General features: G+C 41.5%; 1 protein-coding gene across 5 annotated transcripts in view; it reads left to right on the top strand.

The window, feature by feature from the left end:
- The window catches only part of vmp1 (vacuole membrane protein 1), a 200,091-nt gene that overhangs the window by 21,259 nt on the left and 151,949 nt on the right, over positions 1–26,883 (top strand). For 4 of the 5 annotated variants that reach the window (XM_059973627.1, XM_059973629.1, XM_059973624.1 and 1 more), the window contains one exon: positions 24,167–24,265. In XM_059973627.1, coding sequence (XP_059829610.1) covers positions 24,196–24,265 — 70 coding nt within the window. In that variant the 5' untranslated portion in view covers positions 24,167–24,195. The remainder of the gene's footprint in view (positions 1–24,166; positions 24,266–26,883) is intronic. The other variant, XM_059973628.1, reaches the window with a different exon arrangement.

The following is a 26,883-nucleotide window of genomic DNA, read 5'->3' on the forward strand; positions in this document are numbered from 1 at the left end:
AGAAAGCCCACCAGCGCCTTTACTTCCTGAGAAAGCTGAAGAATTTTGGCCTGTCCCCTAAAACCCTCACTAATTTTTATAGGTGTACAGTAAAAAACATTCTTCTAGGGTTCATTACAACCTGGTATGGAAGTTGTCCTGTCCAAGACCGGAAGAAGCTGCAGAAGATCATGAACATAGCCCAGCACATCACACAAACCAATCTTCCATCCTTGGACTCACTTTACACCGCACGCTGTTGGAGCAGTGCTGCCAGGATAATCAAGAACACGACCCATCCAGCCAACACACTTTTTGTCCCTCTTCTCTCTGGGAGAAGGTTCAGGAGCTTGAAGATTCATACGGCCAGATTTGGGAACAGCTTTCCAAATGTGATAAGACTGCTGAACGGATCCTGACCCGGATCTGGGCCGTACCTTCCAAATATCCGGACCTGACTTGCACTACCTTACTTTCCCTTTTCTATTTTGTATTTAAGATTTATAATTTAAATTTTTATTATATTTACTTCAACTTGTACTCCAGGGAGCGCAAAGCGCAGAATCAAATATTGTTGTGATGATTGTACGCTCTAGTATCAATTGTTTGATGACAATAAAGTAATGTACAATAAAATCTAGTTAAGAGGAAAAGAAAAGCTTACAGAAGGTTCAGAGAGCTAGGTAATGTTAGAGATCTAGAAGATTATAAGGCTACTAGGAAGGAGCTTAAGAAGGAAATTAGGAGAGCCAGAGGGGCCATGAGAAGGCCTTGGTAGGCAGAATTAAGGAAAACCCCAAGGCATTCTACAAGTATGTGAAGAGCAAGAGGATAAGATGTGAAAGAATAGTGTGATAGTGGGAAAGTGTGTATGGAACCGGAGGAAATAGCAGAGACACTTAATGAATACTTTACTTCGGTATTCACTATGGAAAAAGGTCGTGTTGATTGTAGTGCTGACTTGCAGCAGACTGAAAAGCTTGAGCACGTAGCTATTAAGAAAGAGGATGTGCTGGAGCTGTTGGAAAGCGTCGTTGGATAAGTCGCCGGGACTGGACAGAATGTACCCCAGGCTACTGTGGGAGGCGAGGGAGGAGATTGCTGAGCTTCTGGCCATGATCTTTGTATCATCAATGGGATGGGAGAGGTTCCAGAGGATTGGAGAGTTGCAGATGTTGTTCCTTTATTCAAGAAAGGGAGTAGAGATAGCCCAGGAAATTATAGACCAGTGAGTCTTACCTTAGTGATTGGTAAGTTGATGGAGAAGATCCTAAGAGGCAGGATTTATGAACATTTGGAGAGGTATAATATGATTAGGAGTAGTCAGTATGGCTTTGTCAAGGGCAGGTCATTCCTTACGAGCCTGATTGAATTTTTTGAGGATGTGACTAAACACATTGATGAAGGAAGAGCAGTAGATATAGTGTATATGGATTTCAGCAAGGTATTTGATAAGGTATCCCATGCAAGGCTTATTGAGAAAGTATGGAGGCATGGGATCCAAGGGGACATTGCTTTGTGGATCCAGAACTGGCTTGCCCATAGAAGGCAGAGAGTGGTTGTAGATGGGTCATATTCTGCGTGGAGGTCGGTGACCAGTGGAGTGCCTCAGAGAACTGTTCTGGGACCCTAATTCTTCGTGATTTTTATAAATGACCTGAATGAGAAAGTGGAGGGATGGGTTAGTAAGTTTGGGGGTGTTGTGGATAGTGTGGAGGGGTGTCAGAAGTTACAGTGGGACATTGATAGGAAGCAAAACTGGGCTGAGAAGTGGCAGATGGAGTTCAACCTAGATTAGTGTGAGGTGGTTCATTTTGGTAGGTCAAATATGATGGCAGAATATAGTATTAATGGTAAGACTCTTGGCAGTGTGGAGGATCAGAGGGATCTTGGGGTCCGAGTCCATAGGATGCTCAAAGCAGCTGCGCAGTTTGACTCTGGTTAAGAAAGCATACGATGTATTAGCCTTCATCAATCATGGAATTGAATTTAGGAGCTGAGAGGTAATGTTGCAGCTATATAGGACCCTGGTCAGACCCCACTTCGAGTACTGTGCTCAGTTCTGGTCGCCTCACTATAGGAAGGATGTGGAAGCCATAGACAGGGTGCAGAGGAGATTTACAAGGATGTTGCCTGGATTGGGGAGCATGCCGAATGAGAATAGGTTGAGTGAACTCAGCCTCTTCTCCTTGGAGTGACGGAGGATGAGAGGTGACCTGATAGAGGGGTATAAGATGATGTGAGGCCTTGTTTGTGTGGATAGTCAGGCTTTTTCCCAGGGCTTAAATGGTTGCAGCAAGAGGACACAGGTTTAAGGTGCTGGGGAGCAGGTACAGAGGAGATATCAGGGTTAAGTTTTCTACGCAGAGTGGTGAGTGCATGGAATGGGCTGCTGGCAACCGTAGTGGAGGCAGATGCGATAGGGTCTTTTAAGAGGCTTTTAGATAGGTACATGGAGCTTAGTAAAATATTGGGCTATAGGTAAGCCTAGTAATTTCTAAAGTAGGGACATGTTCGGCATAATTTTGTGGGCCGAAGGGCCTGTATTGTGCTGTAGCTTTTCTGTGTTTCTAAAGCCCTTCCCATTATTGAGCCCATCTACAGGAAAGTAGCATCCATCATCAGGGACACTCACTGCACAGGGCATGCCCTCTCCTTGCTGCTGCCAACAGGAAGATGTACAAGAGCCTCAGTACTCACACCACCAGGTTCAGAAAACAGTTTTAAACCCTCAAGCACCAGGCACTTGAACTGAAGGGGTTAACTTCATCTGTCCCATTACTGAAATGTCCCCGCAACCTATGGACTCATTTTCAAGAACTCCTCATGTCATGTTCTTGATATTTATTGCTTACTTATGTTTTATTATTATTAATTTCTTTTTGTATTTGCACAGTTTGTTGACTTTCACACAATGCCCCAAATAGGTGTGCTCTTTCATTGGTTCTGTTATGTTGGTTATTCTATACCTGCAAGACAAAGAATCTCAGGATTTTATATGGTGACATAAATGTACTTCTATAAACAAACTTTCCCCCCGAAGTTCAAAGTAAATAAAACTTCATTTCAGAATACTAATTGAAATACTTATCCTTCCTGGTCAGCTTTTTCCCTAATGAAATTACTGTATTTATGAAGAATACTTTTAAATGTTGGCTGCAATTCAGTGTAATACAAGTGACAATTTGTTTTATATTAGTTGTAACAGTTTTGCAGTTGTAAAACATTTTAACTGACCTTCGTATCCAATTAAAATGATTACAGGTCTGTAAAAGTCATTAGCGAAATCCAAGAAGTGTCAGTTAATTTTACCAGGGATTATTTTTATACTATCACTCATTGGGGGGGAAAAAAAGAAAACTCTTTTCACTAATATGTGGGCTTAATATGCACACCAAAAAAATCTGAATGACCATTAATGTGATAAAAATAAATCAACATGAAAAGCAATCATTATCTCAAAAGAAGGTAGTTACAAGTTTACGCAACAGTGCTTGTTGGCAGTTAAAGCAAATCAAATGTCATTTAAGCCTAAATATTGAACTAATCCTAATGCATTAAATCATTTGAGCAACCACTAATAAAGTACTACATAAAATTCTGGACAACATACTGAAAAAGAATACTTCAAATGTCAAAAAGCTATGTTTAATAAAAAGCATGTCATTGACAAATCAGAGGAATTGAAATGTAAGGAGCATTTATGCAAACTGAGCAAATTCTCACTGAAATGTCAAGGCTACTGATATGATGATCCCTGTTTTGGGATTCGAAAAAAAAACTGGATAAATGTAGACCATGACAAGCTGCACCAGAATTAAAGGGCACATCAGCACACAGAATGAGGTCAAAAATAACCTGTAGAAACAATACAGAGCAAATCCTTAGGGAGACAACGGAAGCATTTAGTATTGGTTCTTTCATTTTCATTGTCAGAACATAGCTAGTAGTTAACTGCTTTCATTGTCCCAGAGATACTGTGCATATAAACCAGATCAGATAAAATTAGCAAGTTTCCTTCCCTGAATGTTACTAATATACTAGATTGACATTTAATGATAATATTATCAGTTTCATCAACATCCACAGCATCAGAGTCTGGAAACAGGCCTTTCAGCCAAACTGGACCAGGTTGACCAATATTCCCACCTAAGCTAATCCCAGATGCCCATTTAGTGCATATGTTTCCTGTCAGTGTTTCTGTCTTGGTGCCTCGGAAATGTTTATAATGTATCTTCTTCAACCACTTCCTCCAGTAGTACACTCCGTACACCAACTGCTCTCCGGGTGTAAAGGTTGCCACCCCACACAACCCCCACCTCTCCTGGGTTCCTATTAAATACCTCCAATCTCACCTTAAATTTATGCCCTATGTTAATGGCAGGGGCAGGTCCCAAATGGTGAGGGTCACCTTCTTGGGGCACTGCCTCTTGAAGATGTTTTTGATGGCAGCAGGATTGTGTCCATCGTTTTTCTGGCTGAGTCTACAACCCTCTGTGGCCTATCAGGCTGTAATGTGGCCAGTCAGAATGTTCTCCACCATACATCTGTAGAAATTTGCTACAGAACTTGATGACATACCAATTCTCCTCAAAATCCTAATAAAGTATAGCCACCATCTTAGCTTTCTTGAGATTACATCAATTCTTGGACCCAGTGCAGATACTCTGAGATATTGACACCTAGGAACTTGAAGCTGCTCACCCTTTCTATTGCTAACCCCTCAATCTGTACTGTTGTGTGTTTTTCCAACTTCCCCTTCCTGAACTCCACAATCAATTCCATGGTCTTGCTGACACTGCATATGCGGCACTCAATCAGACACTCTCACTCCTGTAAGACTGATTGTCACCATCTGAAATTCTGCCAACATCTGTGGTGTAATCAATGATCCAGTTGTAGAGGGATGTACAGAGATGAATGAGCTGTACCTAACCACAGTCATAAGTGTTGGCAGAGCATGCAACCTTGAGATGTGCCTATGTTGACCATCGTTATTATTGATCTGCATTGACTGATCTCCAAATAAGAAAGTCAGTGATCCAATTGTAGAGGGAGGTACAGGGGTCCAGATTATGAAGCTTGTTGATTAGTAGTGAAGGGATGATAGTTCTGTTGAATGCTGAGTTGTAATTGATAAACAGCAGCCTGATGTATGTTTTGCTGTTGTCTAGGTGCGCTAGAGATGAGCAAAGAGCCAGAGAGATCGTGTCCACTGTAGACCTTCTGTGGGGTAGGCAAATTGTAGTGGGTCCAGGTCCTTGTTCAGGTAGGAGTTAATTCTAGCCATGTCCAACTTCTCAACACTTCATTATTGTAGATGTGAGCAATGGCCCTTGACACAGCTCATCCTGCTCTTCTTGGATGGAAGTATTATTTAATAACTTCCATTACCAGAACCTGAGGGGCTGAATTATGTGAAGTCTACTCAGCATTTTTTCCAGCTTAATGGCATCCATCCTATAGCAGGCTGACTAAAACTGAACACAATATTCCAAATACAGACTTACCAACATTTTATACAACTGCAACATAACATCCCAACTTCTATACTCGGGATGACTGACTGACGAAGGCCAATGTGCCGAAAGCTTTCTTCACCATCCTATTTACTTGTAACCCCACTTTCAGAGAACCATACTTGTATTCCTTGGTTCCTTTGTTCTACATCTGTTTTATTGCTCACTGTAGAGGCCCTGCCCTCATTTATGTAAATTCAATTTAAATAAACTAACTGAATTTGAATTTCACATTTGTTTCAATGGAATTTGAACTCCTTTCACCACACCATTAGTCTAGATCTTTATAGCAATCCTATCACAGCTCCATCATTCAAATAAGATTTCTAGTGCTTATATCACTTCATGACCATCTACTGTAGATTAGTCTAAGGTTAACTGACATAATCGGTTAACAAAACCCATACTTGTGCATCTTGCAATGAGATATTGAGCTGGTGACTTATGGGTGCATATAAAGGGTTTAAAAATTATTTACAGACATTATCAATTAAATACAGTAAAGACCAAAAATCTCAACTAAAAAGTCTGTCACCATAAGACTTCGCACATAAAGTCAAATGGTTAACTGCATATTGAATGTCGTGTTTTCAGAGACAGAAGTTAGAAAGTTAAGTTAAAGCACCTCTTCAAATTAATCATGAACTCAATACAACTGAAACAACATAAAGCTAGATCACATTGATAATATCTTTTTCATTAATCTACACCCATTTTGTAAATTTTCAGACTGAAGAAGATGGGGGAAGAAAAACACAATCAAATAGTTTCATTTATTTAGGATATTGTCCCTGGAATACTTGCACAGTTTTATTGCAAGCCCTATTGAAACTGAGCTGCGTGTTAACACATAGCATATTTGACCTGTTGGCCCACATTAGGTCCACAGTCCACAATTGTACTGCAACATAATCACTTGTTCAGAGGTCAAACTTCCAACAAATGTATAAAAGGCTAGACAAACCTCATTTTATTTTAACTACTGGTGCTTGAGAACTCAAAGAAGCAAGTCACTACCATGAGCTATTCATTATTTAAGATCACATTACAATTCACAATATTTAGAACAACTAAACATAATTTAAAAATCGTATCTATAAACCCCCTGAATATCCTTCATCAAGTTTGCCATCTGCCTGTACATATATACAACCAATCAAAACAATGCTCCTCTGGACCATGGTGCATCCACAATACATATGTTACACACAGCACATGAAACAAAATAATATTACAAATAAGTTTATAAAAATAATCCAAAATTTATGTGAAGTGTGCAGCATAGGTAAACAGTGAACAGTAAACAGCTCACTATCCTAGTGATAAGTCCTAGTGGTGGCAGTTTTCATTAGTCTTACCGCCTGGGAAAGAAGCTGTTACCCAGTCTGGCAGTCTTGGTTCTGGTGTTCCTGTACCTCCTTCCTAACGGTAGTGGGTTAAAAGAGGCTGCAGGATGGATGTAGGTGTTACGTACCCCATAATGGGTTAAAAAGAACCAGCAGAAATGGACACACCTGGGGTCTGAGTCTTCCATTATAAACTCAATTTTATTAGTAACTATGTGAATAAAGTAAACAGGTTAGCAGAGTATATGCATATAAAGGTGAGTAAATAAGGTTCACAAGCTTTGCCAGTTTACGGTGGTATGGTAAGTAATCAGTTCAGTTCTGGAATTTGGTTTGAGTAGAGTTGGAGAGAGAGAGTTAGAGTGTTGGTTTATCTTCCAATGCTGATCCTCCACATCGTCCTTCTGTTCCTGAAACTTATTTAAAAGTCATCAACTTGTGACCACAGAAAAGGTGATGCCATCTTCTGTGGTGGAGTTATCAACCCCACACACTGATAGCTCCCCACCGGTCACCCCTTTGTCCACACTGTGAGCAAAAAACCCACCCTTGTCGTGGGCACACAAAGCTCACCAGTGCCCTCCTTGCCTCTGGAGTTGTGTATCTTGTGTGCCTGATTAAAAAAAGTTGACTGACCTTGCATATCTCTCAGAGTGCAGAACACCAGTTGTCCATAATATAGCTCTGTCTTTCAGTTTCTGAAGCAACTCTCGGACTTTCTGTCTCATCCTGCTGCTGAATTAGCACACAAGCTGTTTGCTCCCTCTCTCTCTCGTTTAGAGGAACAGTCCACTTTAGAATAGTCCTTCAGATCTCGTCACAGTAGGGAACCTCAACTATGCTTCTGGACCTTCATGTACACTACTCCCAGTAAATGTCACAAACAGGGGGTTTCTTGTATCAGCTGGGGGGGGGGTGGGAGTGGGGGGGGTAGGGAAGCTAAATCTTAAAGGTACTTAGAGAGGAGGTGGATAATGTTTTGTAAGATTGGAGAACTGGGCAGGAGGAGATGAGAGCTGACACAAATTAGCTATAATTGTATTGAATACTGTTCATTAGTTATTTCATATTCCTCCAACCTCTCATAAATTTATTATGATTCTTCTTGCCATGACTGTAACTTCACTCACAGCTGGAGTGTGAGCAGGGAAAGTGGCAAGTGATGAGAAAGTAGAGATTAAAAATGAACAGAGATCCCTTAAGTGTAAATGGTGTTATAATGAACTTGGTCAAATAGTCACAAACTAAGTGAATACACATGCAAACATGAGAAAATCTGCAGATGCTGCAATACAAACACACACAAAACATTGGTGGAATGCAGCAGGCCAGGCAGCATCTATAGGAAGAAGTACATTCGACGTTTCAGATCGAGATCCTTCGTCAGGATTAACAGAAAAAAGAGATAGTAAGAGATTTGAAAGTGGGAGGGGGAGAAGGAGATCCAAAATGATAGGAGAAGACAGGAGAGGGAAGGATAAAGCTAAGAGCTGGGAAGTTGATTGGTAAAAGGGATACAAGGCTGGAGAAGGGGGGAGTATCATAGGATGGAAGACCCTGGAAGAAAGAAAGGAGGAGGGGAGCACCAGAGGAAGATGGAGAACAGGCAAAGAGTTATTGTGAGAGGGAAAGAGAGAGGGAAAAAAATTAAAAATGGGGATGGGGTAAGAAGGGGAGGAGGGGCATTAACAGAAGTTAGAGAAATCAATGTTCATGCCATCAGGTTGGAGGCTACCCAGATGGAAAAAAAGGTGTTCCTCCTCCAACCTGAGTGTGGCTTCTTCTCGACAGTAGAGGGGGCCATGAATTGACATATCGGAATGGGAATGGGACATGGAATTAAAATGTGTGGCCCCTGAGAGATCCTGCTTCCTCTGGCGGACAGAGCTTAGGTGTTCAGTGAAACGATCTCACAGTCTGCGTCGGGTCTCTCTAATATACAGAAGGTCGCACTGGGAGCACCGGACACAGTATATCACACCAGCAGACTTGCAGAAGTGTCACCTCATTTGGAAGGACTGTCTGGGGCCCTGAATGGTGGTGATGGAGGAGGTGTAAGGGCAGATGTAGCACTTCTGCTTACAAGAATAAGTGCCAGTAGGGAGATCAGTGGGAAGGGATGGGGGGGACGAATGGACAAGGGAGTCATGTAGGGAATGATCTGTGCGGAAAGCAGAAAGTGGGGGGGGGAGGGAAAGATGTGCTTGGTGGTGGGATCCCGTTGGAGATGGTGGAAGTTATGGAGAATTATATTTTGGACACAGAAGCTGGTGGGGTGGTAGGTGAAGGCAAGAGGAACCCTATCCCTAGTGGGGTGGTGGGAAGATGGGGTGAGAGCAGATGTGCATGAAATGGGAGAGATGCATTTGAGGACAAAGTTGATGGTGGAGGAAGAGAATCCCTTGTCTTTAAAAAAGGAAGACATCTCCTTCATCCTGGAATGAAAAGTCTCATTCTGAGAGCAGATTATGATGTTTATGAGTGTGCAGGATGATATATCAACAAGCCGGAGGATACAGAGAAGCTTAAGGAGGACCATAAGACATAGGAGCAGAATTAGGTCATTTGGCTCATTGTCCACTCTGCCATTCTATCATGGCTGATTTGTTACCCTTCTCAACCACACTTTCCTACCTTCTCCCGTAACCTTTGACAGCTTAACTAATCAAGAACCTATTAACCTCGTAGAAAATGGAGGCGGTGTGGATGCAATGAATTGAAACAAAATACTTTGCAATATATTTTAAAGAACTGATTGTGTTGAGGAGTAGCAGTGATTGATAACTACAGTTGCAGTATTGAATGGAAACTATCTGTTAATTCTTAAAACCTCTTGAATATGCATGCAGTCAGTGGCCTCTTTGTTAGGTACAGTAGTGTACCTAGTGAAGTGGCCACAGGAATGGAACCTAGTGAGGTCTTCTGCTATAGCCTATCACTTCGAGATTCAATGTGTGGTGCATTCAGAGATGCTCTTCTGCACACCATTGTTGTAACACATAGTTATTTCAGTTGCTGTCGCCTTCCTGTCAGCTTGAACCAGTCTGATCATTCTCCTCTGACCCCACTCAATAACAAGGTGTTTTTGACTGGAGAACTGCTGCTCGCTGGATGTTTTGTTTCTTGTACCATTCTCTGTAAACTTTTGAAACTGTTGTGCATGAAGATTCCAGTAGGTCAGCAATTTGAAATATTCAAATTCAAGATTGGTTGTATATATGTACAGGCAGATGACAGACTAACGGAGCAACTCTTCCTGACCACAGTGCACCCATAATGCACGTCTTACACAGCACATAAAACAAAATAATACCACAAATAAATTATTAAAATCTAATTCAAAATGCACGTTAAGTCCACAGTATAGTAAATAGCTTGCTGTCCTAGTGATGAGACCTCAGTGGTGGCAGGGTTTTTGGTTTTCTCTCAGACTGGGGGAAGAAGCTGTTACCCTAGTCTGAACAACAGTTGAACCTCTTCTTCTAGAAAATTTTGATGGCGGTTGGCAGACCAACGTAATGTACATTACTGCCACCTACTGACCATCATACAAGCACACCAAATATTTTCCTTCCAGAAAGTTTTCCACCACCCCATGCATTAAAATCCCCTGACTATTAGCTAACAAACTTTAGCATTCCATGGTAAGATTTTTCTTTTAAAAAGGAAAAAAGAAAATAATTAACATCTTCTTTAAAGCTTGAATGTTATTTGACCTTCCTTGTAAAGCATTGTTAACAATTTCTAGAGTTAGTCTTTTATGTCTCACATTTTTCCTGCAGCTTTAAATATAATCTTTTATAGTCTTACTTTAGTTTGCTGTACAATTTACCACATCTGCTATGAAAGTAACAAATTTTAGTTTATCAAAAATCAACAATCTTGTTCTAAAATAAAGGACTTTGCACATTGACTTTAATCTTTGTGTATTCTGGATATTAATTGGTCCCATTGATACTGTCTTCTGTACTTTCTGAAGAGCCCCTGCACATGATATACCCATTTCTACCCAAATAAGCTCCACAGCTTTCTTATGTAAAGGACACCCTGCATAAGCAGAGCGATGTTCCCTTCCACAATTGCTTCATTTTGACCAAAGCCTTCTCCGCAATTGCATTTATCATGTTTTCCAGCACATCTACAACACGGCTTTTTAACCCCCAACATACAGCTACTATAATATCAAACTTGCGGCACTGAAAACATCTCAGAAGAGGCAGTACATGTGTACACTCAACCTCTCGACCATGTCTGCATGCGTTTATTCAGGTAGGAGGTACAGAAGCCTGAAGGCACACTCAGTGATTCAGGAACAGCTTCTTCCCCTCTGCCATCTGATTCCTAAATGGACATTGAAGCTTTGGACACTGCCTCACTTTTTTTAATATACAGTATTACTGTTTTTGCATATTTTTTAAAAATCTATTAAAATACATAATTGATTTACTTGTTTTATTATGTTTTATTTATTATTCTCTCTCTGCTAGGTTATGTATTGCACTGAAATGCCGCTGCTAAGTTAACAAATTTCATGACATGCTAGCGGCAATAAACCTGATTCCGATTCTTCATTGAGCTGCTGCCACATGATTGGCTGATTAGATATTTGCATTAACAAGCAGGTGTACCTAATAAAGTGGCCAATGAGTGCAAACTGCAGACCCTAGAGGTCTGCCATTGTTTCCACTTGCCTGTTGTGATCCAAGCACAGTATTGGTTTGCAGTTTACAATTTCATTGCACTGCCTACAGCTCCTCTATTCCATAATGGAAGTACTTTACTGAACTTGAGAAAACAGGATGGCAGCTTTGAAACTTTGTATTAAATAATATGAGTTGTAAATCAAATCGTAATCATCAAGCAGTGTTTCTGGCAGTGTACTTGCATGTTCCTTGTTAAATTTGGTTGCCTTTACCAATAATAGATTCATAGGTTGATGTCAATTGGCTTTGAAGCTGCTGGCCAAAAGAGAACTCTATTTAATGCCTCCTGGGATTTGATCTAAAACATTGTTTATCATTAAGGTGTCTATTAATTGTCCTATTTATTCAGTATAGCTGAATAATTACTTAGAATCTATAGAGCGCAAAGTATAATTGTTCAACACAAGTGGTCTTTGCTTATTGTGAGCTTCTCATGAAGTTCCTCCCACTTTAATTTTTCTCTTGCTTTGCTGATTTTGTTTCATAGTATTATTGTATTTTTGAGCATCCTTTTGAATGAGGTAGCTTCAGATTCCTTTTGAATTATTTAATGAGTCAATATCTGTTATATATTTATATCCCCTTCTGGAAATGCTTCTCCATGGTGAAATTAAATATTGTGTGCTTGTTTTATGGAGTATCTGCACTCAGCCCACAGGAATGACCGAGAGCACTTCCATTTGCCGTCCCAATGCTACTCTAATCTGTCTGTAGTCTCCTGCAGTGCAAGATCAATGCAGTCAGCCCTCCTTATCTGCGAGGGATTGGTTCCGGGACCCCTCGCGAATACCAAAAATGCGGATGCTCAAGTCCCTTATTTAACCTGTCTCAGAGTGGTGGTCTTTAGGACCCGGCGGAGCTCTGAATCCGCAGTGTTTCTATTCATGAAAATAATCACGATTGAAAATAAAAGTGGAAATAATAAAGCGATTGGAAAGAGGTGAAACACTATCGGTCATTGCAAAAGCATTAGGCTACAGTTGGTTAACGATCGGAACAATTTTAAAGGATAAAGTGAGAAAGGCCCTGCCCCGATGAAAGCGACAATTATTACTAAGCAACGAAGTGGTTTAATTATTGGAATGCATATGTTTCTTAAGTGTTTTATATGCATAGAAAGGTAAAATATATACTATTTTCTAAGACAAGCAATTGATTAACTGACGCTAAATAATACTGGATGTAGCTGTTCCGACTTACTTAGTAAGAGAACTTCTGATTTTTTTTCGATCCCGATCCAGGATAACCTACGCACATCCTCCCGTATACTTTAAATCATCTCTACATTACTTATAATACCTAATAAATACTATGTAAATAGTTGTTATACTGCATTGTTTAGGGAATAATGACAAGAAAAAAGGTCTGTACATGCTTGAAGAACAAGTGCTGGAAGAGCACTTCTGGGTTTTCTCGATTCGCAGTTGGTTTCACGCATGTGGAACTTGCGAATAAGGAGGGCAGACTACTCATTTCCTGTCTGGTTGCAGCCTTTGACACTTAACATTGAATTTGTTAATTTTAATTAACACAACCATTTCTTCTTGTATATTTAAGAATTATTCCCTCCTCACTGTCTTTTTTTCTACCCTGTGCATAATCTATCTTGCTTAAGTTGCCAAAACCACATCACCCTGATGAAGGGTCCAAAAGGTTGACTGTTTATTCCCTTCCACAGATGCTAGCTGACCTGCTGAGTTCCTCTTGCACTTTGTGTGTGTTGCTCAGATTAGAAGTGGAGAGGCAACAATATCACTCACAAGGAAGCCTGACAGTTTAATTATGGTTGTTATAAATCAGGAATGGTGTAGACTGGTGAAATCTCTTGATGCCAAGCAAAAAAAAGCAGGTCATTGTTTGTTACTGCTTGTTATTATTGCTACACAGTCGATCTACATACAATGGTATTTTTACAATAGACCATCTACTCAGCAGGTGGCAAACATGAATTTGTTCAACACACATGAAATGCTGGTGGAACTCAGCAAGCCAGGCAGCATCTATGGGGAAAAAAAGTACAGTCGATGTTTTGGGCCAAAACTGTTCGGCAGCACTGGAGGGGAAAAAAAAGTTGAAGAGTAGATTTAAAAGGTGGGGGAGGGGAGAGAAAACCACCAGGTGATGGGTGAAACCTGGAAGGGGAGGGATGAAATAAAGAGCTGGGAAGTTAATCTCTGTCAATGAAGATATTCCCCTCTATCTATTGTCTGTACTCATTAATAAAATGGTCGAGAGAGAGATAGAGCAGGGCCCCTCAGAGAGTAGCAGGACCCTTTTTGTCTTGAGCTGGAAATTTTATGGGATAGATCTCATTGGCATTTACCGAGGTGGGGAGAAATCATGCTTGCTCTAAAGATAAGGGAAGTAAGTGGAGATGTTCTGGAGAATATTCATGTTATCAAGGGGGAGGATGTTACAGCCTTACAGGGCATTAAGGTGGATAAATCCCCAGGGCCTGATTAAGTCCATACATGGACCAACAGTCAGGGCAGTGAGTATAAGACCTAGGACATTATGTTACAGTTGTCTAATATTTGCTGAGGTTGCCATTAAACGCCTCTTGATATTTTGGGTTGTATTTACTCTTTCCAGAAAGAAAATTGTCATTTTATACAGAAAGCAGCAATGCCATAGTGTGAAAACAAAGATATTGATGAAGCATAATGATTACTCTGCAAGTCAGTAAATTATCTGCACATCTAAGTACTTGTGAAAATGCAGGTTTTGCAACGGATCAGCTTCAAGGTATGCCTACTGCCTGTTAAGCTAATTTTAAAGCAGGATGGCTAGCGACAAAGGCCAGTAAATGGCCACCAATTTCTCACTACTGAGCTTAAGGTTGCTGGAATAACTAACTTCACTTTTTTTTGGCACAGGAATAACATTTGCTTTCTAGTTCTTTGGTATAACCCTGTATCCAAAGAATACTAAAAGGTTATGGTCACCTGTCCTGCAATTAGCTCCTGTGTGTCCCCTGTTACGAATGTGTCACAACTCTGAGGGGCCGAAGGGTACAAAGTAGCCCACTCCTTTGTGAGAATCGCAAGATTGCTATTGATTCGGGTCTGGGACCCAGGAAATGAGAGAGAATCCTAAAGGTTTTTTGGAATGTGTCCTGGCCCCTCAGTAAGACAAAGCCACGGATAACGGCCATTGTCTCTTGGAGAAGGAATTGTGTATTGAGTACTATACTATTCATTGAAGCCCTCAGGGAATGACCAGAGTGGGCTGGTTGAGGGATTGCATCATCCCAACCTGATTGATATCTGAGACCCCGTGAGTAAGGATAAAAGAGGGTCTGGGGAACAACCCCTTCAGATGCACCAAGAGAAACGCTGGAAATCCCAGGACAGCATTTAATAGCGACAGCCGATGGGGGGCCCACGTGCGTCCTTTTCCTTTGCCTAGGAATTGGCGGGTTTACCACGGAAGAACGGCTTAGCTAACGAAGAGGCCACCACCAATGAAATTTCGAAGGATCGACATCATAAAAAGGAAAAGCTGGCAAGTTTCTAAAATCTGTCTCTTTCCAACCAAAAAGCTGCAGCCTGAATGAACTGAGTGACTTTTATATTTCCATCGGACAATACATTATCCCCTAGACAACGATAGAGCTTATTTCTTATTGATTATTGTTATACCCGCACTTTTAGAGTTAGTATTGACGACGTATATTATCTGTATGTTTGCATTGATATTATTTTTGTGTATTTTTATCAGTAAATACCGTTAAAAATATTACCATCAGACTTCAACGGACCTCTCTATCTTAGCTGGTAAGTGACCCAGTTACAGGGTTCGTAAAAACTTGGGGGCTCGTCCAGGATTTGATACCAAATTGGAGGGCCAGTGAATCGGGCTTGTAAGTCCAAACTTGGATCTGGTTGCGCGGGTAGCCAGACGGGAAACCAGCAAAGATGGACGTGGATGAATTTATAGAAAACCTGACTCTGGAGGCGCTAGAGGCGGCCACAAAGTCGGAATTGATAAATATTGCGAAAGGACTAAACCTCGCAGAGGTGAGATTTTCAATGAAAAAAGGGGGTGGTAAGGAGGAACCAGAGCGGTTTGAAAAGATAAGTATAGTACCCACCAGATTAGAGAACTCTGTTATTTTAGCAAGCCTTGCGGATAAAGTTAGTCACTTAGAGCCTGATCAGCAGGAGCAGGTAACACAGCTCATTAACCAGCATACAGACTTATGTCCAGATGTTGTCCAGATGTCCCAAGAAGGTGTAGTGGGACAAAACATGATGTGATAGTTACCTCGACACCGCCTATTAAACAAGCCCCTCATCGGATGAATTCAGAAAAGAGCCAGCTAGTAGGAAAGGAGATTGAATATATGCTAGCTGCTGGGATAATCCGCAAATCCTCTTGTGCCTGGGCTTCTCCTTGCGTGGTTGTCCCAAAACCGGACGGTACCATAAGATTCTGTACCAATTACAGAAAGGTAAACGCTGTCAATCAGACAGACGCTTACCCTATCCCCAGGGTGGATGATTGCATTGATAAAATGGGGAAGGCGAGGTACATCACTAAAATTGACTGGTTAAAGGGGTACTGGTGCGTTCCTTTAACGGACAGGGCTCGGGAAATTTCAGCCTTTGTCACCCCGTCCGGGTTGTACAAGTACAATGTTATGCCGTTCGGAATGAAAAATGCACCAGGGACATTCCAGAGGATGATAGACACTGTGATAAAGGGGTTAAACCACACCAAGGCTTATCTTGATGATGTGGTAGTTTGGAATGACACCTGGGGGGAGCACATGGAGACTGTAAAAAAGGATGTCGGCAGCCCAACTTACAGTAAACCTCGCAAAGAGTGAATTTGGTCATGCCATGATCACATACTTGGGGTATGTGGTAGGAGAGGGGCAGTTGACTCCTGTGCAAGCAAAGGTACAGGCTATTTCTGAGGTCCCTGTACCCTCCAATAAAAGGGCACTGATGTGTTTTTTGGGATACTATCGGAAATTCTGTAAAAATTTTGCGAATATTGCTCTCCCACTTACAAAACTTCTATGGTAGGAGGAAAAATTTGAATGGAGCAATTCTTGTCAGAATGCTTTTGAAAAGTTAAAAGCCATATTGTGCCATCACTCTGTGTTAAAAGCACCCAATTTGTTAGCACCCTTCTCCCTGGCAACAGATGCGAGTGATGAGGCTGCAGGAGCAGTCCTATTACAGCAAGCAGGGGATGGAGTGGAGCACCCGGTAGCATATTTCTCTCAGAGGTTCAGTGTGCACCAGAGGAATTACTCTACAGTGGAAAAGGAACTGTTGGCCCTTGTTTTGGCGATACAACATTTTGAAGTGTACATTTGTCCTGCGCAAAAACCCATAGTTGTTTATACAGATCACAACCCATTGGTATTCCTGGCTAATATGAAAAATAAAAACAGGAGGTTAGTAAGTTGGAGTCTGATGCTGCAAGAGTTCGATATTAAGATACAGCATATTAAAGGAAGTGATAATTTGCTCGCGGACTGTTTATCTAGATGCTGAATTGAATGTATAACTGTATTACTCTGTAGTGAAAAAAAAACTTTTGTATTGTGTTAGATTCTAAAATCCTGTAAGACTCTATTACTTCGTTTTCACTGATGGTAAAAACGCTTTGAAGGAAGGGGGTGTTACGAATGGGCCACAACTCTGAGGGGCCGAAGGATACAAAGTAGCCCCCTCCTTTGTGAGAATCGCAAGATCGCTATTAATTCGGGTCTGGGACCCAGGAAATGAGAGAGAATCCGAAAGGTTTTTTGGAATGTGTCCTGGCCCCTCAGTAAGACAAAGCCACGGATAACGGCCATTGTCTCTTGGAGAAGGAATTGTGTATTGAGTACTATACTATTCATTGAAGCCCTCAGGGAATGACCAGAGTGGGCTGGTTGAGGGATTGCATCATCCCAACCTGATTGACATCTGAGACCCCTTGAGTAAGGATAAAAGAGGGTCTGGGGAACAACCCCTTTAGACGCACCAGGAGAAACGCTGGAAATCCCGTGACAGCGTTTAGTAGTGACAGCCGGTGGGGGGCCCGTGTGCATCCTTTTCCTTTGCCTAGGAATTGGCAGGTTTACCACAGAAGAACGGCTTAGCTAACGAAGAGGCCACCACCAATGAAATTTCGAAGGATCGACATCATAAAAAGGAAAAGCTGGCAAGTTTCTAAAAATCTGTCTCTCTCCAACCAAAAAGCTGCTGCCTGAATGAACTGAGTGACTTTTATATTTCCATCGGACAATACATTATCCCCTAGACAATGATAGAGCTTATTTCTTATTGATTATTGTTATACCCGCACTTTTAGAGTTAGTATTGACAACGTATATTATCTGTATGTTTGCATTGATATTATTTTTGTGTATTTTTATCAATAAATACTGTTAAAAATAGTACCATCAGACTTCAACGGACCTCTCTATCTTTGCTGGTAAGTGACCCAGTTACAGGGTTCGTAACACTCCAAAAATTCTAGGATGCAGAATCAAATCAACTTTAATGTCACTGACATATATCACAAAATTTGTTGTTTTTCAGCAGCACAGATGGTCTTGTTTTAGATTTAAGTCCTACTTCTCTAATACTTCCATGTTATCAATATTTAATCTCCTTTTCCATTATTACTTTGAAAGCACCTTCCTCCCCAGTGAAGACGGATCTAAAGTACTCATTTAGTGCCTTAAATGTATCCTTGGTATCCCATACAAACTTATAATTCTCTTCCAGGCTCTACTTTTGTTAATTATGTATCTGTGGAACACATTAGATTTCTATTTGTTATCAGTGAACATTTTCTCAAATATCTGTTCCTCTCATTTTAATCTTTACTTCCTCTTGTAATTATTCTGATTCTCATTGGTATTTACAACTTGATGCATGCTTATATTCAGTCTTTTTGTTTTATCTTCATCTCTCTTTTGTCATCCAGAGGGCAGGCTCTGGATTATTCATTTGTCCTTGAGAGAATGTGCCTCAACCTTAACTGAAGTATTTCTTTCTTAAAGCAGGGGTCACCAACCTTTTTTGTACCGCGGAACAGTTTAATGTTGACAATATTCTTGTGGACCAGCCGGGGGTGGTGTGGGTATTAATATCGACCAGAATATAGGTGATAAGTCAACTATAAGTCACTTATAAATGGCTAATTCACTCAATTTTGTTTCTAAAAGGGTTTATCTAACAAATTTAATATTAAACACACAGGGCATATTTTCCTCGCATGAACATAGTAATAAGTCAATAGTCACTTATAAGTCAATAGCATCATAACATTTTAAGTAACGTTTGGATATTAAACACACAGTGCATATTTTCCTCGTATGAACATATAAAATTATTGCAACACACCAGTGAGAGGACAAGGTAAGGGCCGGAGGTCCCTGTACCAGGGCTGCAGCGGTCACAGTCCGGAGAGAGTGAGGAGGAGTGCGACAGGGCGTGTGCCTGCCCCCCTTGTAGGATCTATCGGCTGACAAAAGTTTGGCTTGAGGGATGACTTTCAGCAGGTCACAGTGACGTAGCTGCTCTGCTGCTTACGAAACCCTGAGCCCGAATTAGGTCGTCTGCATATATTTTAGCACTGGGTTCCCCAAGAACATTCAGTGTGCTAAACAAGTTCAGAGGCGGCACCCATCTGTCTATGCTCCAGGCCAGTAGCATCAGCACTTCTCACTGGCCGGTTACCCAAGGCCAACCAGTGAGAAGTGGTATCACTGCGTTTAGGTGACTGATGACTGCGCGTGTTCAAGTTCAACAGTGGGCGTGACATGGAATGAGGAAAGGTGCAGCTGACTCATATTGTTTCATATCAACAAATCATATTGTTTCCTTGTGGCCCAATAGCGCATGCTTTGCGGTCCGGTGGTTGGGGACCACTGTCTTAAAGGCATTGGAGATGGAGAAACAGTCAGTGCCCAGTGAAAGAAAGACCTCTTTATTTACAGCTTTATCCTGAGCATGTGTTCCCTTAATTCCACCCCATAACAGTTATTTAGGGCACAAACGTGTACCTATTTGCACAGACGTGTACCTAACAACACAGTAATGTAAAGATAAAGTAGATTGGCAAATCTGTGAATCTCTTACTATCTTTCCTTTCGGTTAGTCCTGATGAAGGGTCTTGGCCCGAAACGTCGACAGAGCTTCTCCCTATAGATGCTGCCTGGCCTGCTGTGTTCTACCAGCATTTTGTGTGTGTTGTTGTTTGAATTTCCAGCATCTGCAGATTTCCTCGTGTTTGCTCTGTGATCAATATGCTGGGTTTAAAGAAATGTCTTAATGTAGTAGAGGAGTACTTGTATCTCTGCATTTCTGTTCAATAACACTCTCCAAGACTCTTGCACTGTTTTAACTTTCTAAAGTGCAACACTTAAGTTCAAAGTAAAATTTATTATCTGAGTAGATGTCACATCACCAAGTTCAACCCTGAGATTCCTTTTCTGCAGACATACTTAGCAAATTTATAGAACGGTAACTGAACAAACTGCAAATGCAGGTATAAATAAATAGCAATAAATAACGGCATGAAATACCAATATAAGAGTTCTTAATGAGTGTAGCTAACCCCTGATGATTGAGGGGCAGTAACTGTTCTTGAACTTGGTGGTATGAGTCCTGAGTACTGTTACGAACCCCATAACTGGGTCACTTACCAGCAAAAATGGAGAGGTCTGTTGAAGTCTGATGGTACTATTTTTAACAGTATTTATTAGTAAAAATACACAAAAATAATATCAATGCAAACATACAGATAATATACAATGTCAATACTAAATCTAAAAGTGCGGGTATAATAATAATCAATAAGAAATAAGCTCTATCGTTGTCTAGGGGATAAATGTATTGTCCGATGGAAATATAAAAGTCACTCAGGCTGCAGCCTTGGTTGGAGTTGAGAGAGAGATTTTTAGAAACTTGCCGGCTTTCCTTTTTATGATTTCGATCCGTCGGGAGTCTCATTGGTGTGGCCGTTCACTTGTGGCCTCTCCTTTAGCTAAGCCGTTCTTCTGTGATGAGCCTGCTACCCTGGCAAAGGAGGACGCACACGGGCCCTCACCGACGTTCGCTATAAAACGCTGTCACTGGCTTTCCAGCGTTTCTCCTGGTGCGTCTAAAGGGGTTGTTCCCCAGACCCTCTTTTATCCTTACTCATGGGGTCTCAGATGTCAATTAGGTTGAGATGATGCAATCCCTCAACCAGCCCACTCTGGTCATCCCCTGAGGGCTTCATTGAATAGTACAGTACTCAATACACAATTCCGTCTCCAAGAGACAATAGCCGTTATCAAGGGTTTTTGTTTTGCTGAGGCCAGGACACATTTCAAACCTGGAGGATTCTGCGTGTCTCTCTCTCATTTCCTGGGTCCCAGACCCGAATTAATAGTGATCTTGCGATTCTCGAAAAGGAGGGGACGTCTCTGTACCCTTCGGCCCCTCAGAGTTGTGGCACATTCGTAACAGTACCATCTGCTTGATGGGAGCACTGAGGAAAGAGTATGGCCTGGGTGCTGAGGATCTCTGATGATGGATGCTGCTTTTCTATGGCAACATTTCATGCAGATGTGCATAATGGTTGTGAGGGTTTTGCTTGTGATGTACTGGGCTGAATCCACCACCTTTTGTAGGAATTTCCACTCAAAGGCATTGGTGTTCCCGTATCAGGCCATAATGCAGCCTGTCAGTATGCTTTCCGCTGCACTTCTGTGGAAGTTAGTCAAGGTTTTCGATGATATGCTGAATCTCCACAGATCCCTGAGGATGTTGAAGTGCTGTTGTGCTTTCTTCACAATAATATTTAATTGATGGGTCCAGGACAGGTCCTCTGAGATGGTGACACTCAGGAATTTAAAGTTATTGACCTTCTCCACCTCTGATCTTCTGATGCTTACTGGCTCATAGATCTCTGGTTTCCCTCTTCTGAAGTTTGCAGGCAGTTCCTTGGCCATATTGACATTGAGAGGTGGTTGTTATTGCATCACTCAGCCAAGTTTTCAATCTCTTTCCTGTATGCTGATTCATCACCCCTTTGATACAGTCCACAACAGTGTGTCGTCAGCAAACCTGATATGGTGTTGGAACTGTACTTAGCCACACAGTCATAGGTGTCAAGTGAGTAGAGCAGGTGGCTAAGTACACGTCCCTGTGGTGCTCCTGTGCTGATGGAGATTATAGAGGAGATGTTCTTTCCAATCCAAACTGACTGCGGTCAATAAGTGAGAAAATCCAGGATCCAATTGCACAAGGGGTTATTGAGGCCCAGGTCCTGGAGTTTACTGATTAGTTTTGAGAAGGTAATGGTGTTAAATGCTGAGCTGTAATTGATAAAGTGCATTTTCACTGTCCAAATGTTCCAGGGTTCTGTGAAGAGCCAATGAGAAGGCATCTGCTGTAGACCCATTGCTTCAGTAGGCAAACTGGAGAGGATCCAAATCGCCATTTAGACAGGAGCTGATGTGCTCCAACACCAGCCTCTCAAAACACTTCATCTCTGTGGATGTAAGTGCCATTGGGCGGTAGTCATTCAGACAGGTTACCACATTGTTGTGCACTGGTAAGATTGAAACCTGCTTGAAGCAGGTGGATACTACAAATTGCTGAAGCGAGAGGTTGAACAAATCCATGAATACACCAGGGAGTTGGTCAGCACAGGTCTTCATGGTGTGTGCTGGTTCTTCCCTGTTTTGGTGGCCAAAGCAAGCATAGAAGGCATTGAGCTCAGCTGGAAGCGAAGCTCTGTCCCCTATGTCACAAGATTTAGCTTTGTTGAGGGCTATGTCATTTGAACCCTCCACTGCTGCTGAGTTCTTCCATGTTTTTCTTCTAGATTGCATTATCTGCAGACTCTTTGTCCTTTGTTATTGATCTCTTTTTAAATTAATAAATTGATAATTGTCAAAGATCTTAAATTAGTCAGGCTACAAAATTTAGAGAAAAAAAGTATTTTAAGATCTTTAAGAAATCCATCTGTATCAAACTGAAATTGCTTTTGTCATTTGCAAAGTTAGAGTTGTGATTACACAGAAAAATTTAAATAGTATAAACTAGTGGTCGCCAACCCGTCGATTGTGATCGACCAGTCGATCTTTGAGACTTTCCCAGTAGATCCCGAAAAAAAGAAAGAAAAATAAATGCACAAGTACTGTTGAGAGATTGTTTCTGGGTTGCAGGGTTTTATTTCTGTTCTTTCTGCCCAGTGCGCATGCATGTAGCTCCCCTGCACTACACAGTGTACTTCAGTGATCCCCAACCACCGGGCCGCAAGGAAAACGATGAGTCAGTTGCACCTTTTCTCATTCCCTGTCACACACTGTTGAACTTGAACCCACGCGAGGTCATCAGCCGCCTAAATACAGTAATACCCTCTCGCCAGGGATCACTGGTTGGCCTTGGGCGGCTGGCGGGAAGTGCCATCGCTACTGGCCTGGAGTGCTGCCTCTAAACCTGTTTAACAGACTGAATGTTCGTGGGGAATCCGGTGCTAAAATTTTCGCAGACGACCTAATTAAGGCTCAGCGTTCTGTTAGTATCTGAGCAGCTACCTTGCTGCGATCTATTGAATCAAACTTTTGTGGGCTGATAGATCCTCCGGGGGGGGGGGGGTGTGGGCACACCCTGTTGCACTCCTCACTTGGTCAGTCACTCTCTCCGGACTGCAGCCCCGGCACGGGGACCTCCGGCCCTGACCTCCCTGACCTTGTCCTCTCACCCAACCCACGACCAACCGCTCCTGGCTAAGGTGTCTGACGGCAGGTGGGCAGGAGGCTGGAGTTCAGGCCCGGAGGCTGTCTAATGAGGCAATGAAGCCCTGAAAACTGTTTTGGTACCCTGAGTCCAAGCACCCTGCTGCGCTTAGAGAAGAACCTGCTGAGTTTTTTCAGTGGAAAAAACATGATCAGCGTGAGACAGAAGCTGAGTGCCGAGAGCCGCGTAAACTAAATTGCGGAATAGACTGGACATAAGGAACCTGCTTTGAGTATCGCTGTATTCCCATCATGTTTAACACCACCCCCCTCCCCATGTCGGCTGGTCCGCAGTGCAAAAAAAAGGTCCTGGTGTTTAAACATTATTTCTACCTCTGGGTTGCGGGGTTTTACTTATGGTCTTTTCTGCCCCAGTGCGCATGCGTGTAACTAATTGATCTGGGGTTGATCTTGCCTTTTATTAAGGCCGAGGTAGGGAATCTTGGGCTTAAAAAGGCTGGTGACCACTAGTATAAGCACAGTGGGAATCCTTTCGCTGAGATTGTACAACATGATACTTTAACAGTAATGAAAGTTGCAAGTGTTGTACAGCAAGTTGGCACATAGAAGTTCATATGAATTGTTAAATTTATTTTAGGTTTATTTAGATAAACATTATGTAGCTTGACATGCTTTCAATATAATATCCAGATATCTTGACATCTTCCATTTTTCTTACAGTTGTTCTTGAATGTTTTGAGGAATTTTACCTCCATTGATTTTTTTGTTGCTTGCATTGCTCTGTGCATGTGTGAAAAAGAATTTCTTACTCTCTAGCCTAGTCTGGGGCAGTTTTCTACAACTTACTTGCAGTTTAGGGGGAAAATACTGTCCGCTGCATAGTTTGAATTTGATTCTCATTTGTTCAAACAGAATCACGAGGTGTGGAGGAAATTTATAAAATGGCAGAAAGTGAGTCCAAGCATCACCGCTCAAGAATGCAGAAAGAGCAGCAGAATGGTAATTTCACAGGTCAGATAATCCCTCTGATGTTACAGATGCAGCTTTTAAAAAATGTAATTTTCACTGCCCTATCTGTGTATATGCAAAGATTTTACCTGCAGTATATTTTTAGAACTTTGCTCTTGTTTTGGAGGTGATGATCACTTTAGAGAAATAGATGAAAGTTTTCTCAGTGGTCATGTTTTGCTACTTCCCGTTTGTCTTTACCAGTTCCCACTCTTTTATTTGTTCAGTTTAAGCAAATGATAAATTAGACTCTAGCAGTAATTCAGTTGATCCAGTGATATTTCTTTTTTTTTGTCTTTGTGATTGAGTCACCTCCCATAGGAAACAGATTTTAAAATATCTTGGTAGGTGATTTTGTAGATTTCCATATCTAAGGCAACATGTTCCAGCAAGCTTTGATTTGCAGGTTATAACATGATATGCAGGGTCAATCTCCTTAGAACCTGACAAATTTGCTTATACTTCTACAGTATAATTAAAAGTAAGAGTATTTTTCTGATTCATCAATTTAGTTTAAAGGTCCAAGTTAGTGATCCTACTGAAATTTCATCATTTGTATATTGGCTGAGATAAATCAGAATCAGATTTATTATGAGACCATAAAACATGGGAGCAGAATTAGGCCATTTAGCCCTTCAAGTCTGCTCCACCATTCCAACATGTCTGATCCCGGTTCCCCCTCAACCCCATACACCTGCCTTCTCACCATATCTTTTGATGTCCTGACCAATCAGGAAATTATCAACTTCCACTTTAAATATACCCATGGACTTGGCTTCCAGTGCAGTCTCTGGCAGAACATTCCACAAATTCACTATTCTGTGTCTAAAAAAAAAATAAATTCCTCCTTTCCTCTGTTGTAAAAGGCCACCCCTCAGTTTTGAGGCTGTGCCCTCTGGCTCTGGATACCCCCACCATAGGAGACGCCCTCTACAACTACCTTATCTAGTCCTTTCAACATTCAGTTGGTTTCAATGAGATTCCCCCCACCTCCTGCATTCTTCTAAATTCCAGTGAATACAGACCCAAAGCTGCTATACGCTTCTGATGTGTTAACCCCTTTATTTCTGGAATAATCCTCGTGAACCTCCTTCGGACTTTCTCCAATGACAACATACCCCTTCTGAGATATGGACCCAAAACCGTTGACAGCACTCTAAGGGCAGCCTGACTAATGTCTTGTAAAGCTTCAGCATTATTTCCTTGCTTTTATATTCTATTCCCCTTGAAATAAATGCCAACATTGTATTTGCCACCTTTACCACAGACTCAGCCTGCAAACTCACCTTCTGGGAGTCTTGCACAAGGACTTCTAAGTCCCTCTGCACTTCTTGATGTTTGAATTTTCTCTCCATTTAGATAGTAGTCTGTACTATTGTTCCTTTTACCAAAATGCATTATCATTCATTTCCCAACACTGTATTCCAGCTGCCACATTTTGCCCATTCTTCCAATTTGCTGCAGTCACATTGCTTCCTCAGCACTACCTACCTCTCCACCTGTCTTCATATAATTCACAAACTTTGCCACAAAGCCATCAGCTCCATTATCCAAAGAACTGACAAACAATGTGGAGAAGTAGCAGCCCCAATACTGACCTCTGAGGAACACCACTAGTCACTGGCAGCCAACCAGAGAAGGCCCCTTTTGTTCCCACTTGCTGCCTTCTGCCTGACAGCCATTTCTCTATCCATTCCAGTGTTTTTCCTGTAATGCCATAGAATTTTATCTTGCAAAGCAGCCTCATGTATGGAACCTTATCAAATGTCATGTAAAAATCCAAGTAAATGACATCTACTGCCTCTCCTTTGTCCACCCCGCTTGTTACTTCATTGACGAACTCTACTGCATTTTGTATGGCAAGATTTCCCTTTACAGAAACCATTCTGACTTTATCATTTTATCATTAGTCTCGAAGTACCCCAAAATCTCATCACTTAATGGACTCCAACACTTTCCCAACTGCTGAGGCTAGATTAACTGGCCTATAATTTCCTTTCTTTTACCTTTCTCCCTAGGGTTCCTACATTTGTAATTTTCCAGTCCTCCTGGACCATGCCAGAATCATGTGATTCTTGAAAGATCGTGACCAATGCATTTGTTATCTCTTCAGAAATCTCTTTTAGGACTCTAGGACGTAGTCCATCTGGCCCAGGTGATTCATCCACTATTAAGACTTCTGAATTTCCGTAGCATCTTTTCCTTTGTAATAGCAATATAGCACTCATTCCTGCTCCCTGACACTCACAGATCCCTGCTAATGTATTCCAATATTAACTGATACTGAGTACTCATTAGGTTCATCTGCCATTTCTTTGTCCCCCATTGCTTCCTTACCAGCATCATTTTCCAGTGGTCCAATATCAACTCTCACCTCCCTTTTATTCTTTGTATAACTAAAAAAAAACTTTTAGAATCCTGCTTTATATTATTGGCTAGTCTGCCCTCATATTTCATCTTTCCCCTTCTTATAGTTTTTTGTTGGATTTTAAAACTTCCCACTCACTTTTGCTACCTAGTATGAAATACAGAAACATAGAAAACCTACAGCACAATACAGGCCCTTCGGCTCACAATGCCGTGCCAAGCATGCATGCACTTTAGAAATTACCTAGGGTTAC

This window comes from Hypanus sabinus, chromosome 6 (assembly GCF_030144855.1).
Source record: "Hypanus sabinus isolate sHypSab1 chromosome 6, sHypSab1.hap1, whole genome shotgun sequence".
Classification (NCBI taxonomy): Eukaryota; Metazoa; Chordata; class Chondrichthyes; order Myliobatiformes; family Dasyatidae; genus Hypanus; species Hypanus sabinus.